Source organism: Salvelinus alpinus, chromosome 6 (assembly GCF_045679555.1).
Source record: "Salvelinus alpinus chromosome 6, SLU_Salpinus.1, whole genome shotgun sequence".
NCBI classification, from domain to species: domain Eukaryota; kingdom Metazoa; phylum Chordata; class Actinopteri; order Salmoniformes; family Salmonidae; genus Salvelinus; species Salvelinus alpinus.
Genome location: NC_092091.1, coordinates 27,209,145 through 27,223,806, shown reverse-complemented (window position 1 = coordinate 27,223,806; position 14,662 = coordinate 27,209,145). Strand labels below are relative to the sequence as shown.

General features: G+C 41.9%; 1 protein-coding gene across 13 annotated transcripts in view; it reads right to left on the bottom strand.

Annotated features, from left to right (window-relative positions):
• Positions 1-363: 363 nt before the first annotated feature.
• LOC139578476 (guanine nucleotide exchange factor DBS-like) overlaps positions 364-14,662 on the bottom strand; it is a 92,218-nt gene continuing 77,919 nt past the window's right edge. For 5 of the 13 annotated variants that reach the window (XM_071406119.1, XM_071406120.1, XM_071406118.1 and 2 more), the window contains 8 exons: positions 10,922-11,020; positions 7,940-8,026; positions 7,221-7,295; positions 6,774-6,863; positions 6,317-6,432; positions 5,193-5,305; positions 3,713-3,810; positions 364-2,968 (listed from right to left, as the gene is read on the bottom strand). In XM_071406119.1, coding sequence (XP_071262220.1) covers positions 2,877-2,968; positions 3,713-3,810; positions 5,193-5,305; positions 6,317-6,432; positions 6,774-6,863; positions 7,221-7,295; positions 7,940-8,026; positions 10,922-11,020 — 770 coding nt within the window. In that variant the 3' untranslated portion in view covers positions 364-2,876. The remainder of the gene's footprint in view (positions 2,969-3,712; positions 3,811-5,192; positions 5,306-6,316; positions 6,433-6,773; positions 6,864-7,220; positions 7,296-7,939; positions 8,027-10,921; positions 11,021-14,662) is intronic. The other 8 variants (XM_071406121.1, XM_071406128.1, XM_071406124.1 and 5 more) reach the window with 8 other exon arrangements.

The following is a 14,662-nucleotide window of genomic DNA, read 5'->3' as shown; positions in this document are numbered from 1 at the left end:
CAGATGCTCATGATGGATTCCTTCTGGCTGTGGTGCAGAGTGTGTCTTCACAGAACCTCTGGAAACCTGCACCAAGCCTGAAGGACAAAGTGATGAGCTCAAGCAAGTCCCTTTCATTTTTTACTCGACTCCCAGCTTCTGTATGCCTGTTACATCTCCAGCTCTTTGTGCCAGCTCTTTTCTACTTCTGTATGCCCCTCTGGAGCTTGAAAGACACACCATAGAACAAAGCTCAATGAAGCCGTGCCCTCCACCTCCCTGCCATCCCCTGCACCGCACTTTCAATTTCAACCACTTTCTATCACAGTGATGGACTACATGTTTACATTGCAGTTATGAGCACCTTTTTTTGTCACTGCACAATTCAGATTTTTTGGAAGACTTTATTGAAGTGAAGCTCAGGAATGCCATAGTGTATTATATCCCAATGGAAACTGTAAAGATAGTGTAAATGATCAAATGTTAAATGTTTATTGCCTTTACATCTGGGGCAGCAGGTTGGGCCAGTAACCGAAAGGTTGCTAGATCAAATCCCAGAGCTGACAGGGTAAAAATCTGTTGTTCCTTCCCTGAACAAGGCAGTTAACCTGCTGTTCCTAGGCTGTTATTGTTAATAAGAATTTGTTCTTAACTGATTTGCCTAGTTAAATAAACATCTGGATGATACTCACCAGCAAGGAAATTTGGCCAAATGAGAAGTTCATATCTTTCAAACATTGTATCTAAAATTGTGTTGCATAACAGTTATGTAAAGATATCTGTTGGTGCACTTAAATGGCGGGTTCATGTTATGGGTGAGGGTGAATGAGGGAATAGAAGGAATTTGTCATCATTTTCATATGCTATGAATAATGCTATTGGCTATTGGTGCCAGAGACTAGATCTCTTAAGCATTTCAAATGTTATAATGTGCTTCTTTAAAATATGATTTAATATCAGTAGGAGAAAGCAGATAAAAACTTAGTACCAGTCACCAACTGAGGGAATACATTATGCTTTAAGTCTAACATTAATGTCTTTCTTCTTTCCCTTGAGGGAGTAGCAATGGGTAGGCAGGAATTATAATGATATAGTGAGCTGGCTGTGTTCTGCTATACCTGAAACAGCATTGATCACTGACAAAAGAGCAGAAATTAACATTGGCTTTCAAGATGCATGCATTTCATAATATACTTAAAATTACAGAAAAGTAATGTACACTTATCCATAGAAAACAGTCACAGATGCATTCTGAATTCACTCGGATTGAATGACATTTCATTGTAACTCATCTTAAATGAGTCCAGCACCTGTCTAAAAAGGCAGTTGCTTTGTGCTTCGTGGGAATTCATTGCCTTTTGGCTGAATTTCATAACGTCTTAGTGATATTTTTTGCAGAGGTCCGGTCTCAGAGATTAGGAACACAACATTTTTGGTTATGAAAAACAAATCCAGACCTCTTCTTTACATTCCATCTAGAGTTTCCTCTGTCTTCAGTCCCTTTGTGCATGTGCTTATACCTTTCAATGTCTTACTATTCTTAAACACCCCAAATTGTTAGAACTCCTTGACGGGCATTCGGAAGAGATTGAATTACATTGAGGTAATGCGACAAGTTCATTGAATAATATGCTATTGTGAATAATGATTTGTTCTCAATGACTTACCTGGATATAATGGTCAAATAAACACATACAAAAAAATGTTTGCAGTAGCAATACAGCCTTTTGAAGCGCTTTATATTAAAAGATTGCTATACTGTGGCCCGATACAATCTCATGTATGCTGTTATACCATATCTGGGGCATTTAATGCCATTATATGGCTTAGAAACAATGATGTTTAAACAAAAGTCAGATGAACAGTTGAAGGATCATATGAGTCATATCACTGATGGTCAAAGCTATGTTCTTAAATATACATAATATTAAAACATTCTATATTGGGGCTGTACTGTATAGCAATACAACTTCCAAATAAGCTGTACAGTACTATTGGAATATTTTCTGTACAATGGTACCACAATTTTAGTAGATTAATAAAATATGTTCAGGGCTATGTGCAATGCTTGTAAGCACAATCGACCATAAGATGGTATTTCATGAGTGAATTCACTACCATTTAACCAGGACATACATTTGAGATTAATCCACTAGAAGCCACAATTTGAAAGAAGTTGGCATGAATACTTTTACAATGATCAGATGAGAATTTATAGAATAGTTATACACATATTTTACAATAGTGGAAAAAAATATATATATTATGTATGTACATAAGATTAAGTAAATAGCTATGTACTGTATGTTGTTGTTCAGGGAAAAGTAAATCTCTTGCAAAATGAGAATTCCCTCAGTTATTTATAAAACAACTGAACTGGCAGACAATTCAGCAGGACAAAACAACAACGTTTCAGGAAGTTTAAATGTTAAGGTCTTAACGCAAGAATTACAATCAAGCCCGTCTCCAATTGAGTCTATGGGTCAAGCATTTTCCCCCTTGATGGAGAGAGATCCCGTTTCCATGGTAGCACTTCTTTGTCCACTATGTGTCCAGGATGACCCTCCTCACAACGGTTACATGATTAAGCCACAGGAGGGAGTATGGTGTGCAGCAAAGCCACAGCACAGTTTCTTTGACAGCACTGACTGACTAGCAGATCATGTTCAGGTTTTGAGACATGACAAAATGGTGTTAAAAGTAACTTTCTTTAACCTCAGCAGCTGAAGCAGGGCAAAACAGTTCGGCATTTATTCTAATTTTCACTATTGACTTGACTTCAGACTTGTAGTTTTCTGTCTGAGCATAGCAGCTGAAATCGATGCCCCACTGTGAAGATTTACCAAGTTGGGCTACCAGCATGTTCCAGAAGTTCATGGCCAAATGGTCCATCGTGCCTATCTGCTGTCCTGAGATACATCTCCCCACGTAGGGTTTTCATTTTCCTCAGAGTCAGACAGAGCTGCTGTGCACATGTCACTGAAGATATCTGCAATGTAAGGAAAATCAGAGTTAAAGATGTAAAGTCACATAGATGGAGGTTAGAATCTAACCTTATGGAGGCCAAGCAACAGGTGTGAAGGGAATGGTGATTTCTGGGATTTAAACACCATCAGTCTTTTTAGCGAGGGGTTGCATAGCCTGGCTACAATGACTGACCAAACAATGCAGTTTTAATAGCCGTGTAAAAAAGGACATTATGGTGAAACACACAATATCGATTAAGATCAATATCAGTGAAAAGTGCTTCTATTAAACTTTATAGTAGTAACCAGTATTCTGCTGGAATGGTGTTTATAAGTGGTTTCGAGTGAGAAAGCTCTGCGCAAAAACGTCAACTGCCCAAGCATGGAACTCTGTTCTCGAAGAACTTAAGATGGCATTCCACTCAGTACAGACAATAGCCTGAGAGAGCCCTTGTTTTAAGAGGAAAGAGCTCCAAGACAAGCAAGGCCGTGAACTGAACACTTCAAGGGATGGCGGGAGGGAGGGAGGGAGGGAGGGAGGGAGGGAGGGAGAGGGAGAGAGAGCATGCTGAAATGGATGACATCGTGCTCTGCTTGTTCACCTCACAGCCAAAAGCTTAGTTTACCATTACCCTCCTCCCAAGCATGCACCCCGCCAAATCCCTAAGCACCGAATCAAACTATCACTGAGCTATAGGGTGAGTGTCTTTTTGCAATGCCATGAATGCCTCATCATTTTACGGTGGATGTTGGTTAGTCAGAAATACCAGTAGTGTTACTGTATGAGTGACCACCTCCTGCTGCTGTCTGAAGTACACTGGGCGGTACCAGACCTGTCTTCTGAGGAATAAGATTCTTGACTAGCCTAAAACATGAAAGAGAATGTAGGCTTTAATGGAAAGGCTGGTGCAGGGCCTCACACTGCATTCGAAATGATCAGAGAGGGACTGGGAGTTAGATTACTGTCACTAGGGAGAACTGGAGGGAACCTGGCAGTGTAAAAATCTAACATATTTACAAAGTATTTGATCAGGCGTTCTCTCTGTGATCTTGTCTATGAACTGTCAAGTCCAAAGTTGTTGTTTTTTACACCCTGCTTCGTGTGATGGAAAGCTTGTGTATTCATTGCTTGTGATGCTGCTTGTGACAGTTGATTGTGTCCAAAGCCTCTGTACTGCTTCATATAGGTATTTCATATTCCCAGTGTTCTGTCTGTATACTCTACAGGCAAGCATTTCATTGGACGGTGTATACCATCTGCATCCCGTACCTACGACTAATACAACTTGAAACAACCACTCTCTGGCCTTGGCCTGCTGCGAACCAATGGACAATTACGTGTGAAAGTCAACCTGAGCTTCTATTTACATTACATTTTAGTCATTTAGCAGACGCTCTTATCCAGATAGCGAATTAGGGTTTAGTGCCTTGGTCAAGGACACAGACAGATTTTTCAGTTGTGGAAACTTCTGTACAATACATGTTGACTCCCTTCCATGAAAAACATATACAATTATTCATATCACTGACTGCTGAAGAGGAGAGAGGGTTGTGTGAGACCAAAGATGCAAATGATTGAAGACGGTTTTAAAGAAAAGATTGAAGAAAATATGAAATATGTATGAGCTGATGAAATATAAGCATATTCAAAGAATTTTTAAGTGCAGCTTTAATCTAATGGGGTATAGTCACCCCAAAATGCACTGCGAAAGCTCGTGTGAAACCACAAATCGCTCTCTCATCCACCCTGGCTTGCAATGGATTCTGCAGGCTATTTCTGTGAGAAGACATATCTATTATTCATTTAGGCATTGTGTTTTCATTGCCACTGGGATGTACAGATCTACTCAACATGTATGCTTTAATATCCTGAATGCCCCATCGAAATAACTAATCATAAACTTAACTTTTAATCTAAAACTACATAGCACCTACTTTTAGTCCTAAGGGAACTCTGAACAACATTGTTATTATTAGTTATACATTTTTTCCACAGGGTTTCAATAAGTGAAGAGATGTGGATGGGCAGTGTGTGTGTGTGTGTGTGTGTGTGTGTGTGTGTGTGTGTGTGTGTGTGTGTGTGTGTGTGTGTGTGTGTGTGTAAAAACAGTGCAGGAACAAGGATGAATATGGCTGTTTTATACCGTTGACTTGGGTCCCTCTCACTACGGCAGGAGAAATGGTTTCTCTCTGGGACTCTCATGGAGTGTACAAAGGATAGAGAGAGTGGGTGCTACCATCACTCACCAGTGGCCATCCTCTGCCTCCTCCAGGAACTGTACTAAATCTCCTGACTCCAGAGACAGGTCCTGCGCCGTCCTCGACTCGTATGTCAACTGGACACGGAAGCGATCATGGTCCTTTGAGCAGAGAGTGGCGAGAGACCGGAGAAGGAGAAGTGATTTAGAGGAGATACAAAGACAAACTACAACTACAAGGATAGGGTATGTGACAGCGTGTTACTTTAGAGTGTGTGTGTATGTGTGTGCACAGCAGGTCCATCCATCAGTCTCATGTTGGACTCAGGGAACATCAGTCTCAGCGTGGCGGAGTTGTGAGCATCAGTCTCAGGGTGGCGGAGTTGTGAGCATCAGTCTCAGTGTGGCGGAGTTGTGAGCATCAGTCACAGTGTGGCGGAGTTGTGAGCATCAGTCTCAGGGTGGCGGAGTTGTGAGCATCAGTCTCAGGGTGGCGGAGTTGTGAGCATCAGTCTCAGGGTGGCGGAGTTGTGAGCATCAGTCACAGTGTGGCGGAGTTGTGAGCATCAGTCACAGTGTGGCGGAGTTGTGAGCATCAGTCTCAGGGTGGCGGAGTTGTGAGCATCAGTCACAGTGTGGCGGAGTTGTGAGCATCAGTCACAGTGTGGCGGAGTTGTGAGCATCAGTCTCAGGGTGGCGGAGTTGTGAGCATCAGTCTCAGTGTGGCGGAGTTGTGAGCATCAGTCTCAGGGTGGCGGAGTTGTGAGCATCAGTCTCAGGGTGGCGGAGTTGTGAGCATCAGTCTCAGGGTGGCGGAGTTGTGAGCATCAGTCACAGTGTGGTGGAGTTGTGAGCATCAGTCACAGTGTGGTGGAGTTGTGAGCATCAGTCACAGTGTGGTGGAGTTGTGATGAGGCCCTCCATCTCTTATACATCAGACAGATTGTAATGGAAAGAGAAAATCCGGAGACGCTGGGGAGAACCGCACCAGGCTAATCCCCAGTCCTTTTGGTCTTTTAAATGTCAAGTCGTCAGCCCGCGTTAACGAGATGTGATGGTGGGAAATAATTAAGCGGAGAGGATTTCTTTCCCGGGGATTGGAAGGATTTAAGAAGAGCAACATGATGTAGGGGGATGAAGTTACCTTTCAGGATTTTTTAAAACCCAACTTACATTTTTATTACTGGAATCATCCTCGCCATCTGAAGAGTTGGAGAGCTCCTCTGCACTCGAATGGATGGTTTCAAAGTCCTCTGTGTCCATTGAAGGCAAACACCGTTGGGTCCAGCCTGGAGAAATAGAGCACACAGAAAGAAGACAAGGTCTTGTTAACCCTTCAGTTGACGAGAAGAAGTGAACATGTTCGTCTTAAGACATGGCATTACACATCCACTGCTATGGAAATCCACCCTTTACACATACACATTGAACATTCTGAAACATTGATACGGACAGTCAAAGAAGGTGTGAAGAAGTTGGAAATATATAAAGGATACACACAACGCAACAAACCAACCGAAAAATGTACCACAAGACATTCAATGCCAACAAAGACCCACACAAGCTTGAAACCAAAACCGTCAAAATGGGAAAAGAAGAATACAGACCATCAGTATGACTTTTCCATTACCTGGTTGAGAAGTAGATCTAGGCACGGCTGAATCTGTGCCTGTGGTGCCTTTGTGTCTGCTCGCAGCAGGGATAGCACCGCATAATGTATCTGTGAGGAAATGAGCTCTTTACAGACCACTGGGATGCCATTCAGGGAATTGATATACGCATGCAGAAATCAATAAAGGAGTCATCATCGCTCCACAGCCACACTGACTCATTACCGCCAACAAGGCAAGCAGAGGCCTGTTAATATGAAGTATTCTTGTTCAGCACTTGTTGTGCCACACTAATAACTAATACATACCATGCATCACAACGGAGCAGGCAATACTCAATCACGTACACAGACACGTACAAAGACACAAACACGTGTGTACACGCACACAACCAAAATGCAAAAAAGTCCACATTAACAAAGGCTGTACATGCACAGACCCAGTGCATACTGTGACGCCATAGCTACCTTCATAACCGAACGGTGTTGGATCACTTTTTATCTCATGTCTTTTGGTCTTTCTAACATTAGTTGAAGGAGGACCTGTCAGGGTCGAAGAATTAGTAGAAAATTAGATCTATTGAGACAGTGAACCCAAATCGATGTTATTGTACATCCTCAGTTTTCATTGATCATAAGTCGATCTACTTTTTAATGATGTTTCTAGATTTTACAGCGCATTGAGATTTCATTATGTAATGAATAGCACTATAAATGTAGAATAAATTATTATTACAAGTTATTGAAATGCTTGATTGTTAGGAGGGAATATAGTTAAAGGAAAACTTCATACGTATCTTTTTTATGGGGAAATTAAGTTCCTATCTAAATTCCAACAACAATTGCACTTGCTTTGCAGCTCTGAATGTCACCCCACATTCCAAATGTCAGCTTTTCAAAATTTACATTTTATTACTATGGTTTCTCAAAAAAAAGACTATTCAGTGTTTTCGCTTTTCCATTTTGTTTCATTTCTGAGAGACTGATTTTATTCATGCATCTCATACATTTCATGAGTCATAAATGGGTAGAATTTGTTGAGAAAATGACTTTTTTCCCTCTCCCTTCCTTCTCTCTCTCAAAGAGCTCCCTCACTAACCTGTCGGTGCCTGCTCTCAGACACTTTAAAAAGTTTGATGGTGAAGGGTGGAGAGAAAAAGAAAGAGAGACCGCAGGCAATCAGGTACCTTTTGTGCGGCTGGTGGCAGAGACACTGATAGAGGAGGCTACAGAGAAGCGGCGTGTGACATCTGTCTCCTTAGATGGAGGCTCGGCTGTGAAAGGCAAGTGTTAGCAATTAGCTGGGCACAGAAGAAGAGGAGGGAGGGAGAGAGGCCAAGGCAATGGCAAGGCTAAAGGAGCATATTGCATTGAGGATTCCTATCTTTTCTCTGGATTGATTCCTGATCTTATACAATACTTGGTGATAACGGTCACTGTTGATTCCTCACTACACACTGTCCAGTTTATGGAGATTGGCTTAATTGCCAAAATGGCGCACGTTTTTCCACTTACCCAGAGTCAGATAAACTCATGGATACCATTTGTATGTCTATGCATGCAGTTTGAAGGCGGTTTAAGCATGCTAACGTTATATGTTCCTGTAGACTTCCAGACATTGCGATAACGCTAGTTAGCAATTACTCCACAAACTACCTATAACTTCCTTCAAACTGCATGCAGAGACATAAACATGGTATCCATTAGTTCATCTTACTATGGGTAAGGAGAGAAAGTAGAGAAGCAGTGGCAGGACCGCGTTTGGGAAACCATGGTCTGTGGGACTGAGACCGTGCAATGAGTGGAGATGACACGAGGAAGTGCAGGGCATTGCATTGCTAGCGGGTGGCGGCATTCTCACAGGCGCAGATGAGAAATCCATGGGTGGAATATGCTAACAAGATGAAATCTATCAACAACAAGTTCACATCGAGGTGTTACCTCAGCAACCCAAAAAGTGCAAAAACATCACCCCCTCAGTGTCTATTTCTCTTCAGCTTTAGCTAGCCTGCTCTGCTCTCCATCAGGGATGGCGCCAACTATACATTATTAGATTATCACCATACAAATGATGACATAGTATACACGGTAATGTTATTGCCCACTTACAAACCACAATACCCCTGTAATAGCGCCAAAGTGGTAATAAAACAATAATTAAATAAACCCATATCCCTGTTCAATTTGTTTGTTTAACTAAAAGCAGTATAATGTTTGCTGTTAAACATCTGATGTAGCGCCAAGCTATCAGTATTGTGATTAAGGATGTATTCTGTGGAGAGAAAGAGTTCTCTGCCATCGTTCATTATGCTTTTGTGTGCCTTGAAGTGAACCCTAACCACTAAAACAAGAGAAAAACATTGAATCAAACCATCCTCTTAAAAAAAAAATAACATTTTAATGCGCGTTTAAATGTCAAGAGCATAGCACATTACAGGCTGACATTTACTACTGCTGAGAATGTAGCCTTCATGTGTTTTCATTGCCTAGACGCCAAGGTTGTTCTTTCTATACTAGTGATGGGCATTTGAAATGATTTCATTACATTTTTTTGTAACTTTGTTTAAACTTGAACACTTGTTTGATGCCTAGACTGCGCGACTCGGGAGAGGTGGTGCCCCCAGGGAGGGATAGAGCGTAAAAGTAGACACCGACTCGCGCTAGGCAGACAAACTTGTAAATGCCCATAGGTTATCCATCATCCCATCTGGCAGTGCCTGTCTTTACTGCATCAAATCGATGTAAAGAATCTAGATAAGATAGCTAGCCAGCTACACTAATTGAGGCTATTTTGCTGTGCTCCCTGTCTTTGTCAACAACAACTCCATTCGATAAAATAACAGCCTACCTTTCGGTTGCTCGTTGCAGCCTGACCTTCTCATTTAGTAACTAAACTCCTGAAAATGTCAAATCCCTTTGTCCTAGACATACAAGTATTTGGCAACTTGTGACATATACTCCCCTCCATAATTATCTGGACAGTGAAGCTAAAGAGAAAACGGATGAGAGAACGTTGCAATTTTATAACAATGTCATGCATGTCATAGCATACTAATTTTTCCATGGGGCAAAGATATATATATTTTTGTAGTTTTACAGCAAATTTCTTGCAATTGTACCCATTTTGCCATGGGGTGGTGAGACATTTTTGTATTTTTTAAGCTGATTTCCTGCAATTCTACACATGTTGTAATGACTTATGTATGCCATGTTAATATGATATCTGAGTGAGAATGACTAACAAAATCAATGAGGGCCCCCTGGAGGTCAGGGCAGGTGGACAGGTTCCCTGCGTGCCTAGTCGGTATTTGGCTATGAATACTACAAGTTTAAATAGCTGGCTAGACTAACTACCAATCTACACATTTCTAGCTGACATCCCTAGCAGCCGGGGACACTAAGCGACCGCTTATGCCTGGAACCGGCCCTGTTTGTGCCTCTAACTTTCTCACTCATTAGTCATGATTAATTCATGATTATCTGTAATCACGGTAGCATCCACATTCATGTAAAAGTGTTCAGAGACATATTCTTATTTACAATAAAAGTGACTCCAAAATGACACAATACATTATTTACCATTCATTTCTATTGAGTACAAAATCATCCAAAACAAGTTTGTAAAGTCACAAGCTTGATGTACTCATGGTGTGCTATGAATATGGGACCAAATACTAAACTTTGTACTATTTTAATACACTATAGGTGAATGTGTCCAAATACTTTTGACACAAACAAGCGGTGGGACTAGATACATAAAGTGCTTATATTTCTAAACAGTAAAACAGATATGTATGAAAATACCCTCAAATAAAACGTGACATTCTGTATGGTCGCCTCATATAAAACATTTGATCTCGAATCCAAAATGCTGGAGTATAGAGCCAAATTAAAAGTTTTTGCTTCACTGTTCGAAATAAATACGGAGGGGAGTACACTCTGCTCTGAGCGAAAGTGCCTGTATGTATTAACAGCACAACAACACACAGAGTAGCAGGCTAGGGATGAGATGACCAACAATGAGAATGAATGAGAGCAGGTTAAGTTCTTCACAACACAATGAGGGGTACCTCTTCAAAGAGGGGATGAAGCCAAAGTCAAAAGTTAGGATGGAGAGGTGGTGGTGGTGGTGGTGGTGGTGGTAAGTGGAGATGTCATGGCTTCTTTACCTGAGGGAAGAGACCTTCTGTTGGAGAGGCCCTGCAAGGTGAAACGCTTTCTAGCGAGATAACCATTGTGGTCAGGGTTATTAGTGGCAGAAGCATCAGCTAGGGAGGGAAAGGGAGAGGACAATGGTAAAGGAGGCAGAGGATAGAGAGAAAGCCAGAGGGAAGAGTAGTATGGACACCATGACAACCCTGGACATTTTGGAGACATTGACCCCTACTCAATCACCTACAGTCTGCATGAAAACTGATTCAAAGATCAGGGGTAGACCAACCTCAATCTATTTCTGAAAATAGATTCAGATGGTCAGAAGTTTGAAGAGTGCTGACAAGGTTGTAAAAAAGCATGTTTATAAAGGGGGCTCACGAGTGGCACAGCGGTCTAAGGCAATACATCTCAGTGCTAGAGGCGTCACTACAGACACCCTGGTTTGAATCCAGGCTGTATCACAACCGGCCGTGATTGGGAGTCCCATAGGGTGGCTTACAATTGGCTCAGCATCGTCCGGGTTTGGCTGGTGTAGGCCGTCACTAAAAAATAATTTGTTCTTAACTGACTTGCCTAGTTAAATAAAAAATAAATAAAAAATTAAAAGACCATACTTGATACAGATGGTTGTTAATGATGGCTTTTATCTAGGTCTTTCTCATCCCTACCAAAAGGTTCTCTCTGTTCTAAACAACAGACAGAGCTCTGAGATGCATAATAAGCTTGACATGGAATTTCCTGGAGCCTTTCACCATATGGACTAAACCTGACCCATGATTGACCCCGCTATGCTCCATCATTAGGAAGAGAAGAGTCCTCCACAATCATGCTGTAACTGCAACGGTATAAGGATTTAGACACCTGCCAATGCCAACCCTAGAAGACACTTTTACACAATAAATAATGTATATTTTCAAAGTGGACTTTGTGTGTGTGTGTGTGTGATTTCAAGGACACTTTAACCACCTGCCCTGGAGGGTGTTCAAAATGTCCATTTTATCTTGTACATAATTATCACCTTCTGATTGTGAGAACACAAAATAATCACAACTCCCAGCTTCACCTCCTTTCACCAACATCACACCTCTGACAAAGGTGCCAAACAGAGAAATGTCAATGCTGCTGCTTCTTCTTCTTTCCTCAGGTTACTCTGGCCTTCTGGAGATCTTGAGATGAGAAAATAAATTGGAGCTTTTGGATAACTATGAGAGAGAATCCAGTAGACTGACTGAGAATGTGAGCGTGGTATATACCGTATCCTTGGTAGCACAGGAGGTTGGTGGCATCTTAATTGGGGAGAACAAGCTTGTGGTAATAGCTGGGGAATAATCAGTGGAATGGTACCAAATACATCAAACACATGGTTTCCAAGTGTTTGGTGCCATTCCATTTGCCTAGTCCCGGACATTATTATGAACCGTCCTCCCCTCAGCAGCCTCCACGGGTTGGCCGAATCTAACAGCTGGTCAGACTAACCCCAGAAGACATGGGAGCAATGTTCCCTCTAAACTGTGCATGGGTGCGGCGCACCCACCTCCTCCAGGACTGCCACTTAGAAGAAATGTCATGCTGCGCAGCGATGCAAGAGATGCAACATTTCCAATGCAACAAACCAAAACAAATCTAACTTTGCAATATTGAGTCTGTGGTTTTGTTGTAGGCAGACCCAGAGCGCAACGGAGTAGAATTCCATTGGCGGGTGTAGCTTGCTGACGAGCGGTCTTTCAATCACCTGCTAGTGAATGCGCTTTTCAGATCTGTTCAGATCAGAGAGCAGAGCCGTGCGTGTGCACGTTTGTTGATATTCTTTGCTAGTTAGCGAGTTATTATCCCAACTATAGATAAGTATAGGTCAGCAATGGGGAGTTACTGCTTCCTACAAGAGCACAAAACGTGTAGGCCACATTTCAAGCATTCTTTGAAAAGCCAGTCCAGTAAAAAGCTTTTGTCTTAATTAAAGAGGCAGTGTTGTATTTTGAGACAGGCTTGAATATGTAAATAAGCCAATAGGCAATGGGTTAGCCTACATTGTCTAATTCTCTGTATGGTAATAATATATTTTATTTTGTAAAGTGGTTTCTTGCATCATTTTTATTGGCCTGGCCAAAGCTTTTCATATGGCAGACCATTCCATTCTTGTGGGCCGGCTAAGGAGTATTGGTGTCTCTGAGGGGTCTTTGGCCTGGTTTGCTAACTACCTCTCTCAAAGAGTGCCAGTGTATAAAGTCAGAAAATCTGCTGTCTCAGCCACTGCCTGTCACCAAGAGAGTACCCCGAGGCTCAATCCTAGGCCCCACGCTCTTCTCAATTTACATCAACAACATAGCTCAGGCAGTAGGAAGCTCTCTCATCCATTTATATGCAGATGATACAGTCTTATACTCAGCTAGCCCCTCCCCAGATTTTGTGTTAAATACTCTACAACAAAGCTTTCTTAGTGTACAACAAGCTTTTTCTACCCTTAACCTTGTTCTGAACACCTGCAAAACAAAGGTCATGTGGTTTGGTAAGAAGAAAGCCCCTCTTCCCACAGGTGTGATTACTACCTCTGAGGGCTTAGAGCTTGAGGTAGTCACCTCATACAAGTACTTGGGAGTATGGCTAGATGGTGCACTGTCCTTTTCTCAGCACATATCAAAGCTGCAGGCTAAAGGTAAATCAAGACTTGGTTTCCTCTATCGTAATCGCTCCTCTTTCACCCCAGCTGCCAAACTAAACCTGATTCAGATGACCATCCTACCCATGCTAGATTACGGAGGCGTAATTTATAGCTCGGCAGGTAAGGGTGCTCTCGAGGGGCTAGATGTTCTTTACCACTCGACCATCAGATTTGCCACCAATGCTCCTTATAAGACTCATCACTGCACTCTATACTCCTCTGTAAACTGGTCATCTCTGTATACACGCCGCAAGACGCACTGGTTGATGCTTATTTATAAAACCATCTTAGGCCTCACTCCCCCCTATCTGAGATATCTACTGCAGCCCTCATCCTCCACATACAACACCCGTTCTGCCAGTCACATTCTGTTAAAGGTCCCCAAAGCACACACATCCCTGGGTCGCTCGTCTTTTCAGTTCACTGCAGCTAGCGACTGGAACGAGCTGCAACAAACACTCAAACTGGACAGTTTTATCTCAATCTCTTAATTCAAAGACTCAGTCATGGACACTCTTACTGATAGTTGTGGCTGCTTTGTATGATGTATTGTTGTTTCTATCTTCTTGACCTTTGTGCTGTTGACTTTGCCCAATAATGCTTGTGCCATGTTTTTGTGCTGCTACCATGTTGTGTTGCTACCATGTTGTTGTCATGTTGTGTTGATACCATGCTGTGTTGTCATGTGTTGCTGCCTTGTTATGTTGTTGTTTTAGGTCTCTATGTAGTGTTGTGTCTCTCTTGTTGTGATGTGTGGTTTGTCCTATATTTATATAGTATTTATTTTTTATCCCAGGCCCCCGTCGCCGCGGGAGGCCTTTTGGTAGGCCGTCATTGTAAATAACAATTTGTTCTTAACTAACTTGCCTAGTTAAATAAAGGTTAAATGAATACATTTTATAAAAATCATACAATACAATGCAATGTACTGGCCCATGGTGTTACAATGTACTGGCCCATGGTGTTACAGACCAAGTAAAACATAATTAATATCAAGCTCTTCATAATGTAAAAACAAATTTAAAAGTCTCATGCAATGTAGGCCTGCATTTAACATATAGGCTAATGTAGGATATATCATAGAAATCAAAAGCTA